At 36.2% G+C, this 22,712-nt stretch overlaps 1 protein-coding gene across 1 annotated transcript in view; it reads right to left on the reverse strand.

The window, feature by feature from the left end:
- Positions 1 to 499: 499 nt before the first annotated feature.
- The window catches only part of LOC107563365 (netrin-1-like), a 60,949-nt gene continuing 38,736 nt past the window's right edge, over positions 500 to 22,712 (reverse strand). Inside the window, exons 4-7 of the mRNA XM_016248225.1 lie at positions 20,407 to 20,556; positions 17,459 to 17,512; positions 11,344 to 11,418; positions 500 to 1,034 (exon numbers count right to left, since the gene is read on the reverse strand). Of these exons, the coding sequence (XP_016103711.1) occupies positions 712 to 1,034; positions 11,344 to 11,418; positions 17,459 to 17,512; positions 20,407 to 20,556 (602 nt within the window). The 3' untranslated portion in view covers positions 500 to 711. The remainder of the gene's footprint in view (positions 1,035 to 11,343; positions 11,419 to 17,458; positions 17,513 to 20,406; positions 20,557 to 22,712) is intronic.

Here is a 22,712-nt window from a genome sequence, read left to right on the forward strand (position 1 = left end):
GGGATCAGCTGAGAGTCAGCTGATGCAAGCTTGGCTAACGTGACCTGCCAGAACTAATGCTACGCTAGATTTTTGTTTTGCTTAGAAAGTGGGGGAATGGGTTTGGGACATGATCCAGGTTGGACAATAACCAGGGTCCTGTTGAATCACAAGTCAACTGCACCACAGCTCATATAATTTTTAATAACAAATTTGAAGAATCATAAATATTTTGTCAATGGAATGCATCTTTGTTTTGATATTTTTTTTATAATTTATTATTTCTTTTTTAAATCCAGATTTTCAATGTGACCCAGACTTTTGGACCCCACTGTTTGCTCTTTGAAATGTCGACCGCCAACACACTTCTTCTGAAGGAAAATATTCACATAGATAAACTGACTCAGTAGCTTGTATCTTTTTTATCCTTTGTGGAAAAAGACAGAAATCATAAAGAGACACCAGAAAGGATCACACATAAACCACTTTACATATATGTATACTTAATAGTAGGTGCAAATTCTGCAAAATTGAAGATATGAAAAAATAAAATCTTGATGGGGAAAAAAAAAATGCTAAACAACGGAAGGCAAAACTGCACAACTGGTTGTCCTTCACCACAGTTCTGATCACTCGTCAATCAATCTGCTCCGACGTTGCTCGGGTCATTATTTTTTTTCTTTCCTTCTCTCCTGTTCTTCAATCTCTCTGTTTTTCCTCCATGTTTTTTTTCTAACACTTGCCCCTCTTGTCACGCTGCTGGAATTTCCTGAGCCGACGGGCCCACAGGTCCTTCCACGGGATGAGCAGGCTGCCCTTGTCCACCACCACACCGCTCTGACCGCGGGAGTCGTCGTTGTCAGAGCCCATCAGCAGGTACTTCCTCCCGGGTTTAATTCTGGGGCACTTGCAGGCCACGTCTTTAGCGCGGACCCACAGGAGCTGGTCTCCTCTGCGAATGCGATGTCCACCCTGCTTATAGACGGATATGATGTTGATAGTGAATTTCCACCACTCGCCTGCCTTATCTCCTTTTAGCACGTGAACCTGGACAGCTGCGGAGACAAACGGTCAGATTAAAAGATGTTAGAGCAGGAAACAGCAAAATGAGGATACTTTTAAGTCAGATTTTAAATACGATTATTATTTTAGACCCCATCTATAGTGTGTGTGTGTGTATTCTCGTAGCTTCGTAAAATTATGGTTGAACCCCTGATGTCACAAGGATTATTTTATCGATCTCCTTGCTACGTTTCTGGACCTTGATCATGGTAATTACATTACTTTCTATGGGAGGGTCAGAGAGCTCTCAGAATTCATCAAAAATATCTTAATTTGTGTTCCGAAGATGAACGGAGGTCTTAGGGGTTTATAACGACATGAGGGTGAGTAATTAATGACAGAATTTTCATTTTTGGGTGAACTAACCCTTTCATTTAAATTATTATTGAATTATTAAATGACTTCTCTTTTTGACCACAATGTAAGTTGCCATAGAAACACTTTCCTTCCATCTTCTAATACTGATAAAACGGAAAAATGGAGACCAACCCATTCCGTTCTCTTCATTATCCTTTGTGTGTAAATTCAAGCTTTTTTTGTGAGTGTGTGTGTGTGTGTGTGTGACTTTAAGACGTTTATCTGAGTACCACCCATAGAAGAAGAAAAAAGAAAAAAACACAACTGAAATCTCTTTAATAACTTGTTTCTCCAAGACAGCAATGAGATTATGTGGAAAGCAGATAGAGACTTGTCCTAAAGTCTTCTGTTTTTAGTTATTTCTCTCTTTTTTTAAACATTTTTATAAAAACAATTATTGAATTAATGTCATTCTATTTCGTTTTACTTCATTGTTTTACTATTGTATTAATTAACCTTAAAAGTAAAAAAATAATAATAATTCGGGATCTTGAACATTTAAAAAAAAGGATGTTAAAATAAATATAAATATATGTACACATCTATTTGCGCTCATATCCTCTATTGCATTTCATGTAAACATCATAATTTGAAATAATAATCATAATAATAGTAAGTAAATGTTATTTATATAGCACATTTCAACATAGCAAAGATATCCAAAGTGCTTAACAATGTAAAATAAAATTAAAAGAGAAAAGGAAACACAGAAAAGAAGCAAACAAGACACACAATAGCACAACAATGAAGTGAAATTAAAATGCTAAGGAGAACAGATACGGTTTCAACCTCGATTTAAAAATGGTAATGGAAGGTGCAAGGTGGCAGTCTAGAGGCAATTGGTTCCACAGACGGGGGGCAGTGACTGAAAAGGTTCTGTCACCCTTAGTTTTCAAACGGAAACGGGGGACAGATAAAAGAGCCCTGTCAGCGGATCTTAAATGTCTGGTAGATGACAGAGGGATAATAAGATATTTAAGATAAGATGGAGCTTGATTATTAAGAGCTTTAAAAACAAACAACAGAATCTTAAACTGAACTCTAAAATCGACCGCAAGCCAGTGAAGCTAAGCTAAAATTGGAGTGACATGGTCATATTTCTTTGCCCCAGTCAGCAGCCTTGCAGCTGCATTTTGTACCAACTGGAGGCGTGAAAGCGATGACTGAGGAAGACCGGAGTACAGTGAATTACAGTAATCTAAACGTGAGGTAATAAAAGCATGAATAACCTTCTCCAAATCTTGAAAAGACAAAAACGATTTAAGTTTGGAGATGACCCGTAATTGATAAAAACGGTTCCTAACGACAGAATTGATTTGTTTGGACAAACATAATTCTGAGTCTATGATAACGTCCAGGTTTCTAACCTGTGAGGAAATGGAGGGGAAATGATTGCCCAGCTCCTCAATAATATCCATTCTCATTTTTTTGGGGACCAAAAACAATAATGTCTGTTTTGTTCCCATTGAGTTGGAGAACGTTATTTGATAACCATTTTTTTATATCTGAGATACATTCCAGCAATGGTTGAATGGAATCACCAGCTTTTAGCAGGAGGTACAACTGTGTATCATCAGCATATAAATGAAAAGAAACATTGTGCTTCCTGATAATATCCCCCAGAGGGCGCATATATAAGTTAAAAAGAAGCGGTCCCAGATAATAATAATAATAATAATTTGAATAATCCATCAAAATCCTAAAGCTTTTAATCCAGATTTTTAATGTGGTCTCAGTCTTTTGGACACAGTTCACTGAGTATCTGCAACTGTGGCGCAAATGGAAAAAGTCCTGCATCAGATGTTAACGTCCAGCCCATGTGGTAACTGCTAACAAACCCAGAGATCCCCCCCGGGTCACACCATTCTAACTATCATCAGACTCGCAGATTGCGAGCTAATCTGTACTTGACGTGAAGTGGTTTCACACGGGGAGGACGCCCGGAGGGAGAAAAAAATGACCTCTATTACACATTTAGACCCGGTGTGTAATGGCGAGGCATGGCTGTGCCGCCCTGAAACACTCACACACACCCTGCGGCCAGTAACCCGTGAACCAGTAGCACGTCATGTTTAAGAAATATGCCATTACAGCATTGTGTGAAAATGACACAGGAAGTGCTCTTTCTTTCCTAGCACTCTTTCTTTTCGCTCTTGAATGTGAACACTCTCTTTAGAGAGGGAGGCAAGGATCGCCCCCATCGCTGAAAGGAATGCCCCAATTGAGCAGCAAGGGGGAGGCTGTGAGCAAATTGCACCCAAATTGAGAGAACGCACTCCCACAGGCCTGCCATTCATTGCCTGTGTTTCTCTGGGCCAGAGCCCGCTTCGCCATCCAAATAACAAAAGATAAAAAGAAAAGAAGGGTGTGAGGAGGGTAGCGTGGTCCAGAGAGGAGGGGGGGCTGCTGTTTATCATCCCAGCCACAGAGAAGGTGCCAGAAGAATGGCGGATGTGTTTGGAGCTCATGAGCTATCTGAGGCCGGCTGGCGTGAGAATCCTGCTCCGGATCTCGCTCTTGACCTGATCTCGCTCCTTCTCGGCGGGAGACGGCAGCGAGCCGAAAACTGACTCAAAATGTGTTGTTGAGCTTCTTTGAATAGTTGAAAACAATTGCTTTGACTTATCAGCAATGTCATACGTATTAAACGTCAACGCATAATTTGTCCGGGGTTAGAATTATGATACTATTTTCATAAAAAGAATGAAGATTGTATGACTTCTGAACGATTCCAAAAGAAATATAATATTCCAGAAAATACACGCTACCAATACATACAATTAAAGGAAGCTATCAAAAGTAAACTTAATATTAATACCTTTGTGAATCGTAATCATGAACTCTTTGAAATATTAAAATCTTTACCTTGTATCAAATTATCATCACAAATATATAATATCCAAATACTGTATATAGCATTGTCTTGTCAACAGTGCTGTATAGTAACTGTTTATGTAATCAGATTCCAAAAACTAAGTACTTGTAGTTAGATTATATTACACTTCCGAAGACACTGAGCACAGTGCTGAAAAGGGGTGGAGCTACATAAGGTCTATGCATTTGGACAATCCTCCAGTTTTTACATAATTGCATATGCCATGCCCTAGTCAGCGATTACACAGAAAAGGACACGTTTTAATTAGTATTTGAATTATCACTCAATGAGTCATTTTGCCATGTATTGCTATGTATTTGGACTTTGTCTTTAAAACACATTAAAATAAAAAACTTCATGTCATTTAAAGTGTACTTCACACATACTGTACATGCCAAACTGACAGCATTAGTGTGGTAAAGTTTGTTTTAGTTTTGTGAATTATATGTGTACTAAATGTGCTTTTGTAATAATGTTTTTAGACTGTTAATGTGACTGATTCCGAAATATAACTTCCTGAGATTTGCAATCTCCTATTTGCATGCTCACTGTTCTCTGATGTCAGTTAATGGTCACATTGACAGATTTTACACAATAATCCCATGTGGTAAATGTGTTAGGTCAAAAGTAATCTAAAAGTAATCAAAAAGTAGTCAGACTAGATTACCTAACGTGTAATCCAGACCAACTACAGTTTTTGTCATGTAATTTGTAATCAGTAACAGACTGCAATCTACCCAGCACTGCTTGTCAACCACCTAGAAAACATTAGCAACCACATGTAGCAACGTCCTGGCAACCACAAAGAATATGTTAGCAACCAAATAACAGCATCCTGGCAACAACCCAGAATGCTGTACATTAGCAACATCTACATAGCAACTACACAGAATACATTAGCAACCACAAAGCATTGTCTTGGCGACCACCTAGAACATCTTAGCAACCACATACTGTAGCATCGTCCTGGCAACCACATTGCAATATCATGGTAACCACACGGAAAACTTTATCATCTACATACTGTAGCAGCGTCCTGGCAAAAACACAGAATACATTAGCAGCCACATAACATTGTGTATATTGCATTGCATATATTGTATAACATTTAAACAAACACAAGGAAAACCAACCTAAATGCTTACTGCTGAAAATATATTAAAAGTGATGTCATCACTGGTTACACATATTAGAAGTGCTTATATTGAAAATGTGTTACTGTAATATATCAAATCTTTCTCTCTCTCTCTCTCTCTCTCTCTCTCTCTCTCTCTCTCTGCGTGACACTTTAATGCTGTGATCACTGGCACTGGTTTCATCAAACCCAGCCAAACGGGCACATTTCCTGTCTGAATGCAGCACTGAGCCACAGATACACCATGCGGGTGGCAAACACTTTCCAGATTCGTTCAGGTATTGAGAAAGACTCCCAGTGAGCTTTTTTCTTCTGCAAATGAAAGGTTTTGTTTGTGCGTCTCTGTATGTTTCTGCCCATGTTACAGACAGAGAAAGGCGATCTCTTTAATAGACAGTTTCTCCTAGTCAGCAATGAGATTACATGGAGACTCCTGAGAGAAAACCCCGGTAAACTTAAGATGCGTGTCTCATTTGGAGCTTCAGACAGTGATCTCAACAGTGTCTCAGATTTGCCAAAATAACAGATGAGAATAATTCATTCTATATTAAAACAACCAAGTTACTTCAATGTTGCTCTTTTACAGGACTTAATAGAGTTCCCAGGTTTCATTTAAGCCTGACTGAATTTTTTTTAATTAACGAAACTAATTCTTCAATATGAGCTCAAACATTTCTCATTACATTCTTCCAAAGTCACCTTCAAGACCAGAATAATCAAAATGATAAGGCTGCTATCTTTATTAATAATTTGAATAAAATGTAATATTTTTTGTGCTTACATGCTTATAAATGCTTGTGTATCTTAATTTTTTTATCTTTTTATAAAAATACATTTTATAGCTCTTTACTCTTACAGCACGTGAACAGTTCTATTATTTGGGTGTTACTGTTATTCCTCTTAACATATTTTAGGTTAACAAAGCTGAAATAAATTAAATTAAACATTTTAACCTTAGATGAAAACTGAATGAGACTTAAATGAAGAAATAATTGAGAACTCCAATACGTTTGAACTCTGAAAGAGCAACAATTGAGTAAATTTGGGTTGAATTTGAGCAATAAAATGTTCATATTCAACTCTTTTCATTTCTCAGCATGGATTATTGTAATCATTTCAACTGACATGAAACTTTCACATCCTGCGGTGTGACATGCCATCCATCCAGCATTACTTAAAACCACATTTTGTTAATTATTTTATAATTATTATGCATGCTGCCTTTATGAGCCCATATTAAACGATTGACTACTTTGAAATATTAAATATAAAAAAATTAATTTGTCACACTGCAGGACAGTTGAAATGTACTAGTGAAGACAAAAAACTGATTAAGAATAATGAAAATAAATTCTACATTTTTCCTGAACAGAACAGTAATTTTGAATTAATCTAAATCTTAATGTTAGATTAAAACCGTTTCCAGATTCTTTATATATGTATTTACTATGCAACATCAAATCCTGATATATATATTGGTGATAGCAATAAATAGCTATACACAATACAATAAGAATATGTTAAAGTGCCTGTTTAATCTGGCGAGTTAAACCTTCTTTTGCATGAGGCCACACGGCACACAACCATCCATCTCCAAAGCTCCATTAGACCGGCTGAATAGGATGAGACCCCTTTTATTCTCCATCATGACAACGTGAAGACAAAGAGAGAAAGAAAAGAGCTAGAAGGTGAGTGATTTCTCTCCTGATTGAGAGTGGGAGAGAAATTAATTTAAAAAGAGGAAGAGGCCCATAGATTTGCCAGGTGTCCCGCTGGTTTTCAGTGTCCGCGGCCAGTGTGCTGGAACACGAGCCGCACGCGGTACACAAGCCGGCCTCTAATCTAATTAGTGCGCCTGATTACCACACTGAAGCTCCTGTGAGCTCCCCGCTGGGACGCCCTACGCCCAGCCGCTTATGCCGGGGCACTGACTGCTGCTCTGCCATGTGTGTGTGTGTGTGTGTGTGGCAATGCTAAGGAGCTCTGTACACACACTGACACACACAGTTCTTTGATTCATTGTCATTCTCCACCCACCCAAGAGTAGGAGAATGCGACCCTTTCGGACCGCTGTCTCCGTAGAGACGGCAAACAAAAGCAGATCAACAGGGAGTATTTCTTTCTTTCTCGCCTCGCTCTGTCTGTCTCATCCGCCAGCTCTGGGCAGATTTAAAACTGCAGCAAGGACTGCAACGGAGAGCTGGATGCAACAGCTCTACCCACTAGTGTAAACGTCCTGTGCATTCTGGACCGTTTATACTGTGTTGATACAAGCAATTGCTACTATTTCACTGAGACGTGCAGAGCGCTGATCTGTCTCTGAAGAAATTGTGAAAGCGTGAAAAAAATATAAAACATCATACTGTTTTTTCCAGTGTTTGGCTAATATGTTGATTTGCTGCTTACGAAACATTATTATGTATCATTATTATCTATGTGGAAAACAGTTGCTTCATATTTTTATGCAGCAAGGACACATTAAACTGATCAAAAGTGACAGTAAAGACATTTGTAATTTATGTTACAAAAGCTTTCTGTTTCAAATAAATCCTGTTCTTTTGAACTTTCTATTCATCAAAGAATGTATCACAGTTTTCACAAAAATACTAAGCAGCTTTCAAAATGGATAAGAACTGTTATTGATATTTAAGAACTAATAATAATTCATATCGACTGAGCACCATTTCAGCATATTAGAATGATTTCTGAAGGATCATGGGACACTGAAGACTGTAGAAATTATGCTGAAATTCAGCTTTGCCTTCATAGAAATGACATTTTATAACAGAATAAAACTGAAAAATGTTGTTTAAAATGTAATAATATTTCACAATATGGCTATTTTTAGTGTATTTCTGATGAAATAAATGCACACTTGGTGAGCATAAGAAACTTCTTTTAAAACATAAGCAAATTTTGATTATTCAAAACTTTTGACAGGTAGTTTTTAGAATAAAAAAAAAAAGTTAATAAATAATAAAATAAAAACTTGCTGATCCCAAACTTTTGTGTCTTTTTTTATTTGTTGTATCTATTACTTATTATTATTCTCAGTTTTTTTGAGCAGCAAATATATATATATATATATATATATATATATATATACACACACACACACACACACACATACACGTTTATAAATAAATGAATAAAAAGTTTGGGGTCAACCAGATTTTTTTCTTTTTTCTTTTTTATTGAGATTTATTTGTTTTTTCTTTTTTCTTTTTATTGCAGTTCTAGGCCAGACCTGCAAAAACAGCTTTTATTGTCTGTTTTAAATGTGCAGAAAAATACAAATCTTTCAAAGTCTCTCTGACACATGAGAGCTGGTTGAACAGGGACACGCCATTAGCCCTTTCATACTCCCCACCCACTGAGATTTATACTGCAGTCAGGACACTCGGCTTAGCCGGTGTTACCTGTCCTATATAACACCAACATGATGAACGACTTCCCTATGAGAACAACCTCTGAGTATGAACACTTATGGCTGAGAGTGAAAGCGAATGAAACTTAATATCACGGCCTGAACGATAGCAGCTACAGATGACCAGCAATGCCATTAATAGCTCCTTCTCTCACTTTCTCTGCCGCATTTTACTGTTCTGCTAGTCTGTGCGGTTGCTGATTCAACCGGTGGATATTATCTATTTTAATATTATCAGCTTCACCCTAGGGGATGCCTAAAAATGTTTTAGAAACCAGAGAGGGACTGTAAATGAGTTTTTTCAAGTAATGAGCAGTATAGAGATGTTAATATAGATAAGGTGCTACTGATTAATGAGGAAATTGCATTTTAGACGGCCTGTGTGCGTGAGATAAATTGGACTTCTCGGTGTCTATAACTTTAATTCTGTGTGCAACAGTCTTATCCGCAAAGACACATTTCAGTTTGTGCTAAATGCTGCAGGCACTTCATATACGCTTGTGTCTGAGAGTCTGAAACCACACTGAAAATCTGAATAGTGTTTCATTTAAGCCTGGAAATAAACAAAGGTTTTGCACATGAAAGCAAAGTTGCTTCTGCACTATTTCTAGTTCACTGATCAAATAAGAACATTTGTGGCAACGAACATGTGAATAGCTCTGTACAGGTGCTACAATCCATTGAAACTCAAGATGATTATTTGCAAATCATGCTGGAGATCAGCAGGCTTTACAGCAGACTTCCAACTTCATATTGAAATTATGCTAATCATATAGAATATTATGTAAAGAAAAAGGGCAAACATTTTACTCAATTCAAAAAATTAATGCATTTCTAGTGGTCTCAGACTTTTGGACCCTATTGTACTGTACACTAAGTAATAGGCAAGCAATCTCTTCCAAATTAATCTGGAATTGTGTCGTAAACAGTTGGTAATGCCATTGAAAAACCTTTACTTTTAAGAGTGTACAGTTTTCAACATGCTTTGATCAGAGATTTCTCACATGCTATATAAGATCTGATAGCATACAAATTGGGACCCAATGTTTGGTTATATTTTTTTCCAGGTTTTAGTAAAGATAGAAACATTGCTTATGTTAGAAACATGCCTTGCATCTATTTAGGGCCACATGTCTGTCTGTCTTTCTTCATTTTCTTTTTTTCTTTCTAGCTTGGCAGTGTTTTGAGCAGAGGCAGTGTGGTCCTCACTCTTGGACACCGCAAATCTTCCAGACTTGAGGCCAGTCAGGAATGAGTTTATGATATCACACTGTGAAATCAAACATCTTTTTTCTCTGCTCTGCAAACAGCCAGAGGACCTGTGAGTATAGTCCAAGAGTGATTCTGCCTTTACCACATTTGCATGCAAGAGCATTTATACAAGGTAAAGTACAACAAATATAGAATACTAATATAGCAACTTACACTAGATTTAAAGTGTAAATTTTACCAGTATATACACTACCATTACTACTACACTACCAACGTTTTTTTTTAAAGAAATTAATACTTTTATTCTGAAAGAATTCATTACATTTATGAAAAGTGACAGTAAAGATATTTATAATTTTCAAATAAATTTCAATCAAATAAATGCTGTTCTTTTGAACTTTCTATTCATCAAAGAATCATGAAAAGAATGTATCATGGTTTCTACGAGCATATTAAGCAGCACAACTGTTTTCAACATTGATGATAATAAGAACTGTTTCTTAAGCACCAAATCATTATATCAGAAGGATTTCTGAAGGATCGTGGAGTAATGATGCTGAAAATTCAGCTTTGCATCACAGGAATAAATGACATTTCAAAATATATTCAAATAGAAAACCTATTTTAAATGGTAATAATACTTCACAATATTACAGTTTTTCCTGTGCTTTTAATTAAATAAATGCAGCCTTGGTGAACATAAGTGACTTTTTAAAAAAAAATTCAAAAATATTTAAAAAATCTTTCCAACCCCAAATCAAACCCACCACTTTGTTGATGCTATAGTGCCTTGTTCTACTAATTCAGCTACTTTAGTTTAATATATATAAAACTGAGTGTATGCAGAGTTTTCTGTATGTTTTATGTTTCTCATACGTGGTAGAACTTTCTCAAGAAGATGATAAAAACCTACATTGACCACATTTTTAAGAATCTGTCTATCTGTTATGCCACTTATAAACTTAAAACATATAACTACATTCTTGAACTTCTATAAGTCCGTTGTTATATTAACTATATTAGAATTTAAACTGAAATCTCTGCTTTCAACAGGAACCAGCTGTCCCCTTTGTCCTCTAGATGCTGCGAGGCACTTTGAGCGTGTCCATCTGGAGAAACCTGCTGAGTTCACACGCTTTGATGCTATAACATAAACCTTTAGCCTCTGAATAAGCTGTCAACACTATGAGAGAGGGGGAACACATAAAGAGAGAGATGGAAAAGACATAGAAGAGAAAGATGTCTGATGATGTGAAGTGAAAAGGAAGCAGGCGTTTCTAAATAAGAGCTACTTACCAAAATCTTTTTTGCAGTATTTTTTCATGGTAACCTTCATCTTGCCCTTGGGAGTCTTACAGTGGGAGTCACAGTCTGAAGAAGATAACAGACAGAAAACTAGTGAAACACAGGTAAAAGCTGTGCGAAACAACAAAATGAGTTGTCAGATGTGGATGAGGAAAACATGAGGAGGCATTTTTGAACATCTTTGGTGCTTTATCCTATACGTTTTTGAAATGGAACAGTTTATTGAACCTTTACAGAAAACAATTGTTAAAAATCTCAACAAAAAATTTTGCATATGCGTTTTTTGTTGAGACATCAAGTTTAAAGTATGATTTAAGACAATATGGAGGTCATACTCAAGGATTCATATATATATATATATATATATATATATATATATATATATATATATATATATATGTATCACAGGTTCCAAAAAAATATTAAGCAGCACAACAGTTTCCAGCACTGATAATAAATCATCATATTAGAATGATTTCTGAAGGATCATGTGACACTGAAGACTGGAGTAATGACTGCTGAAAATGCAGCTTTGCATCACAGGAATAAATTCGATTTTAATGTATATTAAAATAGAAAAACACTATTATTTTACATTGTAATAATATTTTACAATATTAAAATTTTTCCTGTATTTTTGATCAAATAAATGCAGCCTTGATGAGCATAAGAAGCTCCTTTAAAAACATAAAAATCGTTCTGATCCCAAACTTTTGAACGGTAGTGTGTGTGTGTGTGTGTGTGTGTGTGTGTATATATACACGCACATACACATACAATTTGGTGCAGTTGCTAATATTTATATGTTCAAAAAGTAAGATGAAATTCTGATTGCTTGTAAATCAATAGCAGACTTGCATTACATTAAAGATATCACAGCTAAAAGACATGTGAACCACAACCAGAAGGGGGACGTTTTTAGAACGATACTAAAAGATCTTTTACTTGCTAAAAAAAGTATAAACCGTCAATCAGATGACAGAAGGCATGTAGTTTTGATCATGTTGATAATTTAGAGGCCTTAGAAATTTGGGTATCAAATATGCTACAGTAGGATTTATTGGGTTATTGAAAATAACAAAGTGGCACAAATGTATGAATATCATTGCGATAGATAACAAAATATCAAACCAAATGACACTTAAACAATCAATGTCCCATTTATGTAGGGAATTTTGGCACTAACTGTGTAAAAGTAACTACAAAAAGCATAATTTGTTTGCAGATGCCACTTGTTTTGTATTACATATTGTCTGATGCAATAACATAGACGCACTTTTGAGTGTCCAGATGATTCTGGGGCCGCTGCATCATTCACACATTTAAAGAGAGTTACGTTGGACCTAATTAAGACTTAATGGCTATTTAATCATTTAATCTTTTCTTCACTTAACCCAGTCATTTTCTCAGCCTAATTATCAGCGCCTCCCCATATACCCCCACTTACTCAACGATGTCAGGGCAGGGGGTTCACAGGTCATTTAAACTTCATTCAGACACCGAACACCCCCATCACAATGCCCACAAAAGTAAATCCTCATTTAAACACAGCTTTCCACATATAAACCTCAGGGATGGCGTCCAGCGCGCTATGATTTATAGCTCTAGCGCTCAGCGGATCTATTCGACACCACCATGGAGATTTGAACCCCACATTGAGGCCTGGCCGATGGAGTCACTTCAACGCCAGCCACCTTTTGGACCCAAACCAGAACGTTGGCTCGGTTCTCCTGAGGCAAACCGAAACCCGAGAGTCTCTCATCGCAGCTACTTTACATAGCGTAATAACTTTGAGAATTCTGACCGACTGGAAGAGATGGGAGCGAGAAGACCTTTCAGCTTTCGCCTGAATATGGACAAACTTCATTATTTTCTTCGGCCCTCTGTCCAATCCACCCTTTTCATGTCCCTTTATATGCCGTCTGAATGAGGTTACCTGGGCAACGGCGAAGCAGGAAAGAACCACCAACTCGAATAAAAAAAAAAAAAGTTTGAAGGGGGAAAAGTAAAAGGGGGGTTGAGGGCTAGAAGAGCGAGATGTCTGGCAGCTTTGGGGGGTGGTGCGCAGAATTAGGATGTGAAGGACCGTGGGGGGAGAACTGGAGGCAGGGAGTGAGAAAAAGTGCGGAGAAGGGAGTGGCATCCCAGAAAAGTAAATGATTCTAGCGAGTCCATATCAGCCACGCCTGATTTCCATGTAAATGCATGAACGGAGGACGGGGTAGCTTTTGTGTGGCGACGGCCCTTGTCCCGCTCATCCTGCCTCTCTTTGATAAGGCTGGGCTGCCATTAGGCAAGCGGCACAATGCCTGACGCTGCCCATTACACCCACGTCCCCTCCATAATGGACGTCCCCTGTGGAGGGACAAATGTCTGCTTAATAGAGTCCCTCAAGCACAACTGTGCTGCTCCACTGGGGAGCCACACTGGAGAGTCCTCACAGTAAACTACAGCAGGACAGGTAAACAGAGTAAGAAAAGAGGTTAAACTTACTATTACATAGGTTTTGGCCTTTTTAAATTAATATGTTTAATCATAAATTCATCATGTAAATATTAATATTTCTATCTACCATTCAAACTTTTGAATATATTCTATCTGCTGTTCAAAAGTTTGCAGCCAGAATGTTTTTGAAAGTAGTCTCAAGGCTGCATTTATTATCTGATCAAAAATACAGTAAAATCTGTATTTTTGTACAGTAATATTGTGGGAAATTATTACAGTTTCTATTTTCTATTCATATAGATTTGAAATTTGTTCCAGTGATGGCCAATGTTCAAAACATTTGTTTTGTGGTTTAATATTTGTGTGGAAACCATGATCAATTGACTTTTTTGAGGATTTTTTGACGACAAGAAAGTTTGAAAGAATATAATTTATTCGAAATAGAAACATTATAAATTATTTACTGTAATTTTTGATCACTTTAATGCATCCTTGATTAATAAAAGTATTAATTTCGTTTTAAAAAATCTTACTGACCACAAACTTTTGAATAGTAGTGTATATCATTTATAATATAGTGATGTTTCATGTTTTGTATTGTCATTTTCTCATTACATTTCTTTGAAATTGTCTTTTAGCTATGACATCTTTCATGTTTTTATAAAGTATATGTAAGAATAGCTTTTATATTGTTAGTGATATATTTCAAAATTAACACCTACTGGTCTAAATCATCTTAGGTTTACTTGATTATCCATACAGTACATAATTTTTGGAGAAAAATCAAGTTAAAATGCGAGCATCAAACAGATTTACTGGTCATGATACAACAGGCTTTTGAGAAATGTTTATTTGTTCATCTCTCAATCATCATTGTTGCAGTAAATTATATATTTTAATGCAACAATGATAAAAACTACAGCACTTTGAACATAAAACTTTAAATATCATACTAAGGCTTATTTATAATAATTTAATTAAATTTAATGAAAATTCTTCTGAAAATTGTAACATTGAAACTATATACAGTATATTGTGAAAAGTACTGTACAAATCATCTTGAAATAAATAAAAACAGGCTGCTAAAAATACCAAGCTGACTGTATTTATACTTAATATTTTTTATCAGCCAATTTAACTTTTCAATTACCTATATTTGTATTTCGATTTGTATGTGAAATTTAACATACTGTATGTACAAAGTGTAAGGGAAAACAGTGGACACAATACACGCCAGACCCAAAATCACATCTCCCACATAAGTGCCACAGATGGGATATGAAATTATTGATTAATAATAATTATTATTGAAACAAAACTGGGACCAGTTTGTTGCAGACAAGATTAGATCCAGCATGTCACACTGACCACCACAACTCAACGTGTCTGTTGCATGTGCACTAACCAGGGAAATGTAACTGCTCTTAGTGAAACATCTCAGATCTGAAATAAGCCAGAAAGCCTTTAGCTGCTGAGTTCACAGGCGTTACTCCCACAGCGCAGACAGTGATCGGGCAGCTTGGGTAATTGAGTATGAATGAAAGTACCAGGGTGTGTTCTCCCTCACGGCACAGCGCTGCGGGAGTGTGACGGGAAAGCAAACGCATTCAAATGAAGCATGTAATCAGATTAGGGTCCCAGCCAGTTTGGATGGTGACTGAGACAGAGCGTGTAGAGAAGGAGAGCCATGGCACATGTTGACATCCTCACGATTAAGAAAACCTCACGCAGATCATACAAATCAAAGATCCACTGCTGCATTTTTATGGCTCTGTTTTGGCAATCTAAGGCATGCTGTAAAGTCAGCACCCTGATGGGGTTTATTGTGTAATATTGACACAGGTGGCAAATAAATACATAAATGGACATGAAATATTGATTAGATTTGTTTTGGCATGAAATGAGAGACAAACTCATTTGAAGACAGATTAATATATTATTATTTATATTTTATATAATTAAAGTTATTCATATATTTAAAATTATTTAGAATTTAGGTCATTATATTCCATTTTATTCCTTTTCTTTACGTATTATACTTATATATGTTTGTGTGTGTGTGTGTGTGTGTGTGTGTGCTGTATATATATATATATATATATATATATACAGTATATACTTTTTGTAATTCTTGTCATTTTTATAATATAAGAAATTGTTAATTGTGAAAAGACTTAAAATATATTATTAATATATTATATTAAAATAGTATTTATTATTATTATTATACAATGTAGCAAACATTTGTTTCACTTACATTTTTTAAGGTTTTTCTGAAATTCTGGCGTACTATTTATTATTGTACTATTTATTTTCACATAGCATTAATATTTTGGTACACATTCATTCATGTCAGGTAAATGAACTTCTATCATTAATTATGAAACATTGGTTTAGTACAGATAAGTTTTTGTACTAATTTTGCTTTTTTTTAAGATATTTTGCTTTTACAAGGAATTTTCTAGAAGTTTCTGTAACATTCTGTAATATTCTAGTGCTTTCTGGAGCTTGTATAAGTTGTCAACGTATTCTTTTTAGATTTCATGAGAACTGTTAATGATACACAAAAAGTAACGTGATTTTTGTATTCAGCATGTCAAACTTTTATAAAAAATTGTTTCACTGTGTTATTATTATCAACATTTTGCAGTTCTCATTTAGGTATTGCATAGAAAGTTTGAATCAAAGCATAAAAATATATTCTTTTAGATTTCATGAGAACTGTTAATGATACACAAAAAGTAACGTGATTTTTGTATTCAGCATGTCAAACTTCATAAAGAAACATTATACAACAAAACTTTTATAAAAAATTGTTTCACTGTGTTATTATTATCAACATTTTGCAGTTCTCATTTAGGTATTGCATAGAAAGTTTGAATCAAAGCATAAAAATCACAAACAATAAACACAAATTTGTGTTTGGAGTAGCTTCCCATATAGAGCTACAAATGCCTTAAGTAAGTGAATTTGAAAGTTTTTTTACTGCGCAGGTTTTATTTGCTTTCCTGAACTCACCTGTGGGCTCTTCTGAACTACTGTAGGTGGCTGTGGGTGCAGCAACAGGAATCTCTGCAACAAACAGTCAAGAACAAACAATCAAAACCTCATGCCAGAAGTCGTTTCTAGCCATAGCTGCTTCCAATAAACACATATTGCCTAATAATTTAACTTAACATTTGTTTTTTTAAGAAAAGGTTTATTAGACATATCAGGTTTATCAGACATATCACTGATGAGGTGAAGATGTGGTGGTGTCTAATTTGAATGGGTTTCTTGTCTAAAGCCCCTTCTTCCTTCTTTGAAGCGCTCTGCTGTCAGATATACACCGATGGGGGATCGAGGCTTGTTAAAATGTGCAGTTGGCAAAAAGTATGATGTCGCAAAAATTTTATATCAGGCTATTAAAACAAAACACGTTATATCACAAAATATATGAGAAACCAAATAATTTCCACTCAATTGCTGGGGCTCCCTCTTTCTCTCCAGGTTTAACAGCACATTTGTTACCAACCCTGAGAAATTCGGGGAAATCTAGTTTCTCAGGGTAAACACAAATTTGTGTTTGGAGTAGCTTCCCATATAGAGCTACAAATGCCTTAAGTAAGTGAATTTGAAAGTTTTTTTACTGCGCAGGTTTTATTTGCTTTCCTGAACTCACCTGTGGGCTCTTCTGAACTACTGTAGGTGGCTGTGGGTGCAGCAACAGGAATCTCTGCAACAAACAGTCAAGAACAAACAATCAAAACCTCATGCCAGAAGTCGTTTCTAGCCATAGCTGCTTCCAATAAACACATATTGCCTAATAATTTAACTTAACATTTGTTTTTTTAAGAAAAGGTTTATTAGACATATCAGGTTTATCAGACATATCACTGATGAGGTGAAGATGTGGCGGTGTCTAATTTGAATGGGTTTCCCGTCTAAAGCCCCTTCTTCCTTCTTTGAAGCGCTCTGCTGTCAGATATCCACCGATGGGGGATCGAGGCTTGTTAAAATGTGCAGTTGGCAAAAAGTATGATGTCGCAAAAATTTTATATCAGGCTATTAAAACAAAACACGTTATATCACAAAATATATGAGAAACCAAATAATTTCCACTCAATTGCTGGGGCTCCCTCTTTCTCTCCAGGTTTAACAGCACATTTGTTACCAACCCTGAGAAATTCGGGGAAATCTAGTTTCTCAGGGATCGGGGGTTTCATTTGTCTACGTGAATTCTTGCCAAGTAAATCTGAATGGTTTCGTGTCTACAGTCGCTTTTGTCAGCGGTCCAGATAAATCTTTATTTCGATGTCATCAGTTACTGCATAATAGAAGTGGTTCACATTAATAGGCGCGCATTGTATTGCGCTCCCAGTGAGTATCTTATCGAGAAATGCCAGCTGCTGTGTGGGCCTGTCCTTAATCGCCACAGAGACCGTCTGCTGCCTTGTTAATACTGCCAATAAACATATCACCCATCATGCCCCTGGAGCAGGCCGTGAGATTTATGAGTTGAAAGGCCGTCAGCGAGGTTCAGGGCACACTAGGTCATGTCAGCCAGGGCTTTATGGTCTGTTTGACTTAGAGGAGGGCAATCAGCAAATCCATCCAAGGAAATAATGGAACGGGGGACCAATACGGAAATTAAATGGGCCAGGGCCATGAAATCATGAATAATAATAGTTGTTAATGCAGAATTTCTTTGGAGTATTATTATTGAAGTCTCTGTGGGTGGTAATGGGACAACAAGTCCTGTTGGGCCACCTCATTCAGTCCAAGAATAATTTTTGAATAATAGATTATTATTTGTGTTTTTATAACAACCATTTTGAGTCATTGTGTTATTTATTTATAGGTCACCCTCATTTTTCAAGAGGTAGAAGAGATGCAATAAAATTTAAGGTAATTCAATGTGCTTTAGCACTGTTTTGCCACTAATTTCTTTGAAAATAGCTACATATATAGTTATGATTAAGTGTTTTTATTATTATTTTTCATGTTATTCAAAATTATTGTTCAATTGCATAGTAGGAGGTGTACAATTGATCTTAAGTTTCTCTCATATATATTAATAAATAGAAAAAAGACACTTACTAGTTTTTAACCACAACCAAAACATGAAGCTATTAAAGTAGAACAGATTTACTTAGATTGACAAAGGATTATTGTAGTTACCCAAATTAGGACATAAAATCTTGATTTTGCTTGTAATTATAGTGGATTAACAGTAGTTGTTTAACTTTCAATAAGTCTTTTTATCAAGCAATTTTCCGTAAAATAGTGTCTTTGCAAATATTGCATATTAATGCAGGCTTTCTTATTTATTGTTGATTTTAATTTAAAGGAACACGCCAATATTTTTGAAAATAGGCTCATTTTCCAACTCTCCTAGAGTTAAACAGTTGAGTTTTACCGTTTTCGAATCCATTCAGCCGATCTCCGGGTCTGGCGGTAGCACTTTTAGCTGTAGCTTAGCATAGATCATTGAATCTGATTAGACCGTTAGCATCTCGCTCAAAAATGACCAAAGAGTTTTGATATTCGAGCGCCTGAAAATAGGCTAACTTCTGTCAACATAATCAACGTGACCACCTGCTTGCACAGGGAGCGTGCTGGGGACTATTTTCAGGCGCTGCGTAATATCATTGTGCCTGCTGCACCCATGATACGGCAGCAAAGTTCCTTGATTATTACGCCGAAATGAGAATATAGTTCCTAGACATATCGGCCTAGAAAATCACAACTTTTCATTTTCCGTCGGTCTTAGTACATGATCTAACTACAGAAGAGTCAAGTTTTAAATAGGAAAAATATCGAAACTCTTTGTTCATTTTTGAGCGAGATGCTAACGGTCTAATCCGATTCAATGATCTATGCTAAGCTAAGCTAAAAGTGCTACCGCCAGACCCGGAGATCGGCTGAATGGATTCGAAAACGGTAAAACTCAGCTGTTTAACTCTAGGGAGTTGGAAAATGAGCCTATTTTCAAAAATAGTGGAGTGTTCCTTTAATATACACACCTGTTCAAAAAAGTTTGGGGTTGGTATGATTTGTAATTAATTTTCTTTTTCATGTTTTTGAAGGAAGTCTCTTATGCTAACCCAGGATGCATTTATTTAATCGAAAATACAATAAAAACAGTATAATGTTATGAAATATTGTTCCAATTAAAAATAACTGTTTCCTATTATAATATATAACATAATATATATATATAAGTGTAATTTATTCCTGTGATGCAAAGCTGAATTTTCAGCATCATTACTCCAGTGATCAGTGTCACATGATCCTTCAGAAATCATTCTAATATGTAATCCTTCATAATTTTTTTGTGGAAAGCATGATATCATTGTTTTTTCCCCAGGATTCTTTAATGAATAGAACGTTCAAAAGAACAACATTGAAATATGTATAATTTGTAACATTATAAATGTCTTTATTGTGACTTGTTTAATGTAATGCATCCTTGCTGAAAGTACTAAAAGTACTGATATCTTTAAAAAAAAAAACTGACCCCAAACAGAAGTGTAATTAATTAGCTAATTTTCAACACTAAGAATTAATACACAATCCTTTATGAAGACAGAGAATGAGAAAGAGAAAAAGAAACCAGATGAATCTTACTGATACAGGGGGCGATAGGTGATCTGCTTTGCTGGTATCCTTTAGCGCAGCGGTTGCAGGTGATGCCAGCCACACCATCTTTGCATGGGCACTGTCCAGTCGTCTGGTTACAGGTCTTACCAGCTGCACCAACCGGATGACAATCACAAGCTGAAAAGAAAACACAAAACCAGTGGTTAGTTACTGCTGCAGTACTGTAATGACTAGATGTGTATTTGGCTGATTTCACACATTGTGATGCAAAAATGCTGTAGTGTGGCTCCACATACATGCAAATACTGCAAGTTCAACATCAACAAGTAGATGTTGATTCAGTTAATGCTAGGTTGAAATCAGTTCAGTGAAATCAGTTCCACTCAGCTTTCGAGTTTAAAATGTGAAAATCAGAGTACAACGTTTGTTTGTTTGTTTTTGATTTATGAACCGGCACATAAGAGTCACTCAGTCGCGAATAAGGATAAGGATACACTGGTTGAGGCGAGCTGTATATTTGGATTCACTAAAAAGAACCGGCTCATAAGCATCATTTGTCCTGTAATCAAATTACTCTGTTTTTGATGTTCGTTGTTGATTCAGTAAAAAGAATAGGCTAATACGAGTCATTCGTTCGTGTTTGAGGCTGCACAGTTTGCGCTGAAAGTTTTGATTTACTAAAAAGAACCAGCAAGAGTAAGTTTGCTGCTAAAGTTGTTGTGTTGTTCATTCACATTGTTTCTAGATTATTGTGTAGAGTGATCAGATGCATTTTAAATAAATGCTAAATGCTTCATTGGCCAAAAAATGAACTTTTCACACACACAAAAAAAAAATTTCACTGTTTTTTGATCCTGACACAAAATGACCAGCTAACATTAATTGACTAATCATATCAGCAGCACATGGGAAAGTGTGAATGAGTACTAGTCAGGTAAAATCACTATCAAACTAGATTGTAAGAGCAGACTGATTGCTATAAAAGGAGAGAAGTGCTTCCAATAATTGTGTTTTTTTTAGCAATGGTTACCTCCAAAAAAACACGTGCAGCCATCCTCGCTTTGCATCAAAATGGCCTCCCATGCAAGGAAATTGCTACAAAGAATATTGCACCTGAAAGAACCATTTACCGGATCATCAAGAACTTCAAGGAGAGAGGTTGTGTGTGTGTGTGTGTGTATAATAAATAAATAAATATTTATTATAAATAAATATAGCCTAACTGCGTTAGGCTAACCGAGACTTGTCATTTGCACTTATATATTGCTGCTCTTTTGTTAGTTTTGACTGCTTTTATTGTCCTCATTTGTAAGTCGCTTTGGATAAAAGCTTCTGCTAAATGACTAAATGTAAATGTAACAGAGAAGCATCCTGAGACCAGCCATGTGTGGGGTTACTTTTCAACCAATGGAGTGGGCTCTCTCATATTTCTGCCCCAAAACACTGCTGTGAATAAAGAATGGTATCAAAACATCCCGCAAAAGCGACTTCTTCCAGCGATCCATGAGCAATTTGGTGTTGATCCGTGTATTTTTCTAGCATGATGGAGCACCATGTCACAAAGCAAGAGTGATAAAGAAGTGGCTCGAAGATCATTACACTGAAATTTTGGATCTGTGGCCAGGGCAACTCCCCGGATCTCAATCCCATAGAAAACCTGTGGTCAGTCCTCAAAAGGCGAGTGGACAAGCAGAAGCCCACAAATTGTGATCAACTCCGAGAACTAATAAGGCAAGAATGGATCGCCAACAGTTAGGATTTGGCCCAGAAGCTAATATCCAGAATGCCAGAGCGAATTGCAGAGGTTATGAAGAACAAGGGTCAACACTGTAAATGTTGACTCATTATATTTTTTGCCAATAAAAGCCTTTAAAACGTATGATATGCTTATCATTGTTTTTCAATATACCATAGAAACATGTGGAAGAATAATCTACAAATACTGAAGCAGCAAACTTTGCCAAACACAAAATTGACTTTTGGCCATGACTATACACGATTCTCTCTATTATTTCATAGTTCTCTGTCATTATTGCATTGCATTCAATACAGACTACAATCTTGGGTAAAATATAATTTCTTTTGCCGTGGCGATGAAGATTTCGTGGCGGGGGAGCGCCAGGTTTTGCTCCTTGAAATTATATCAAGTCTGGAACTTGACTTTTTGCCGTATCACAAACTAGAAACTTCTGTTTTAAATTAGTTAGTAGGGTTTTAAGAATAGTTATTGCCCTCACCTGTCTCTGTGTGTGTGTATGTGTGTGTGTGTGTGTGTGTGTGTGTGTGTGTGTGTGTGTGTGTGTGTGTGTGTGTGTGTGTGCGCTTGTGCGCTT

This window comes from Sinocyclocheilus grahami, unplaced genomic scaffold, assembly GCF_001515645.1.
Source record: "Sinocyclocheilus grahami isolate Dianchi unplaced genomic scaffold, SAMN03320097.WGS_v1.1 scaffold870.1, whole genome shotgun sequence".
Taxonomy (NCBI): Eukaryota; Metazoa; Chordata; class Actinopteri; order Cypriniformes; family Cyprinidae; genus Sinocyclocheilus; species Sinocyclocheilus grahami.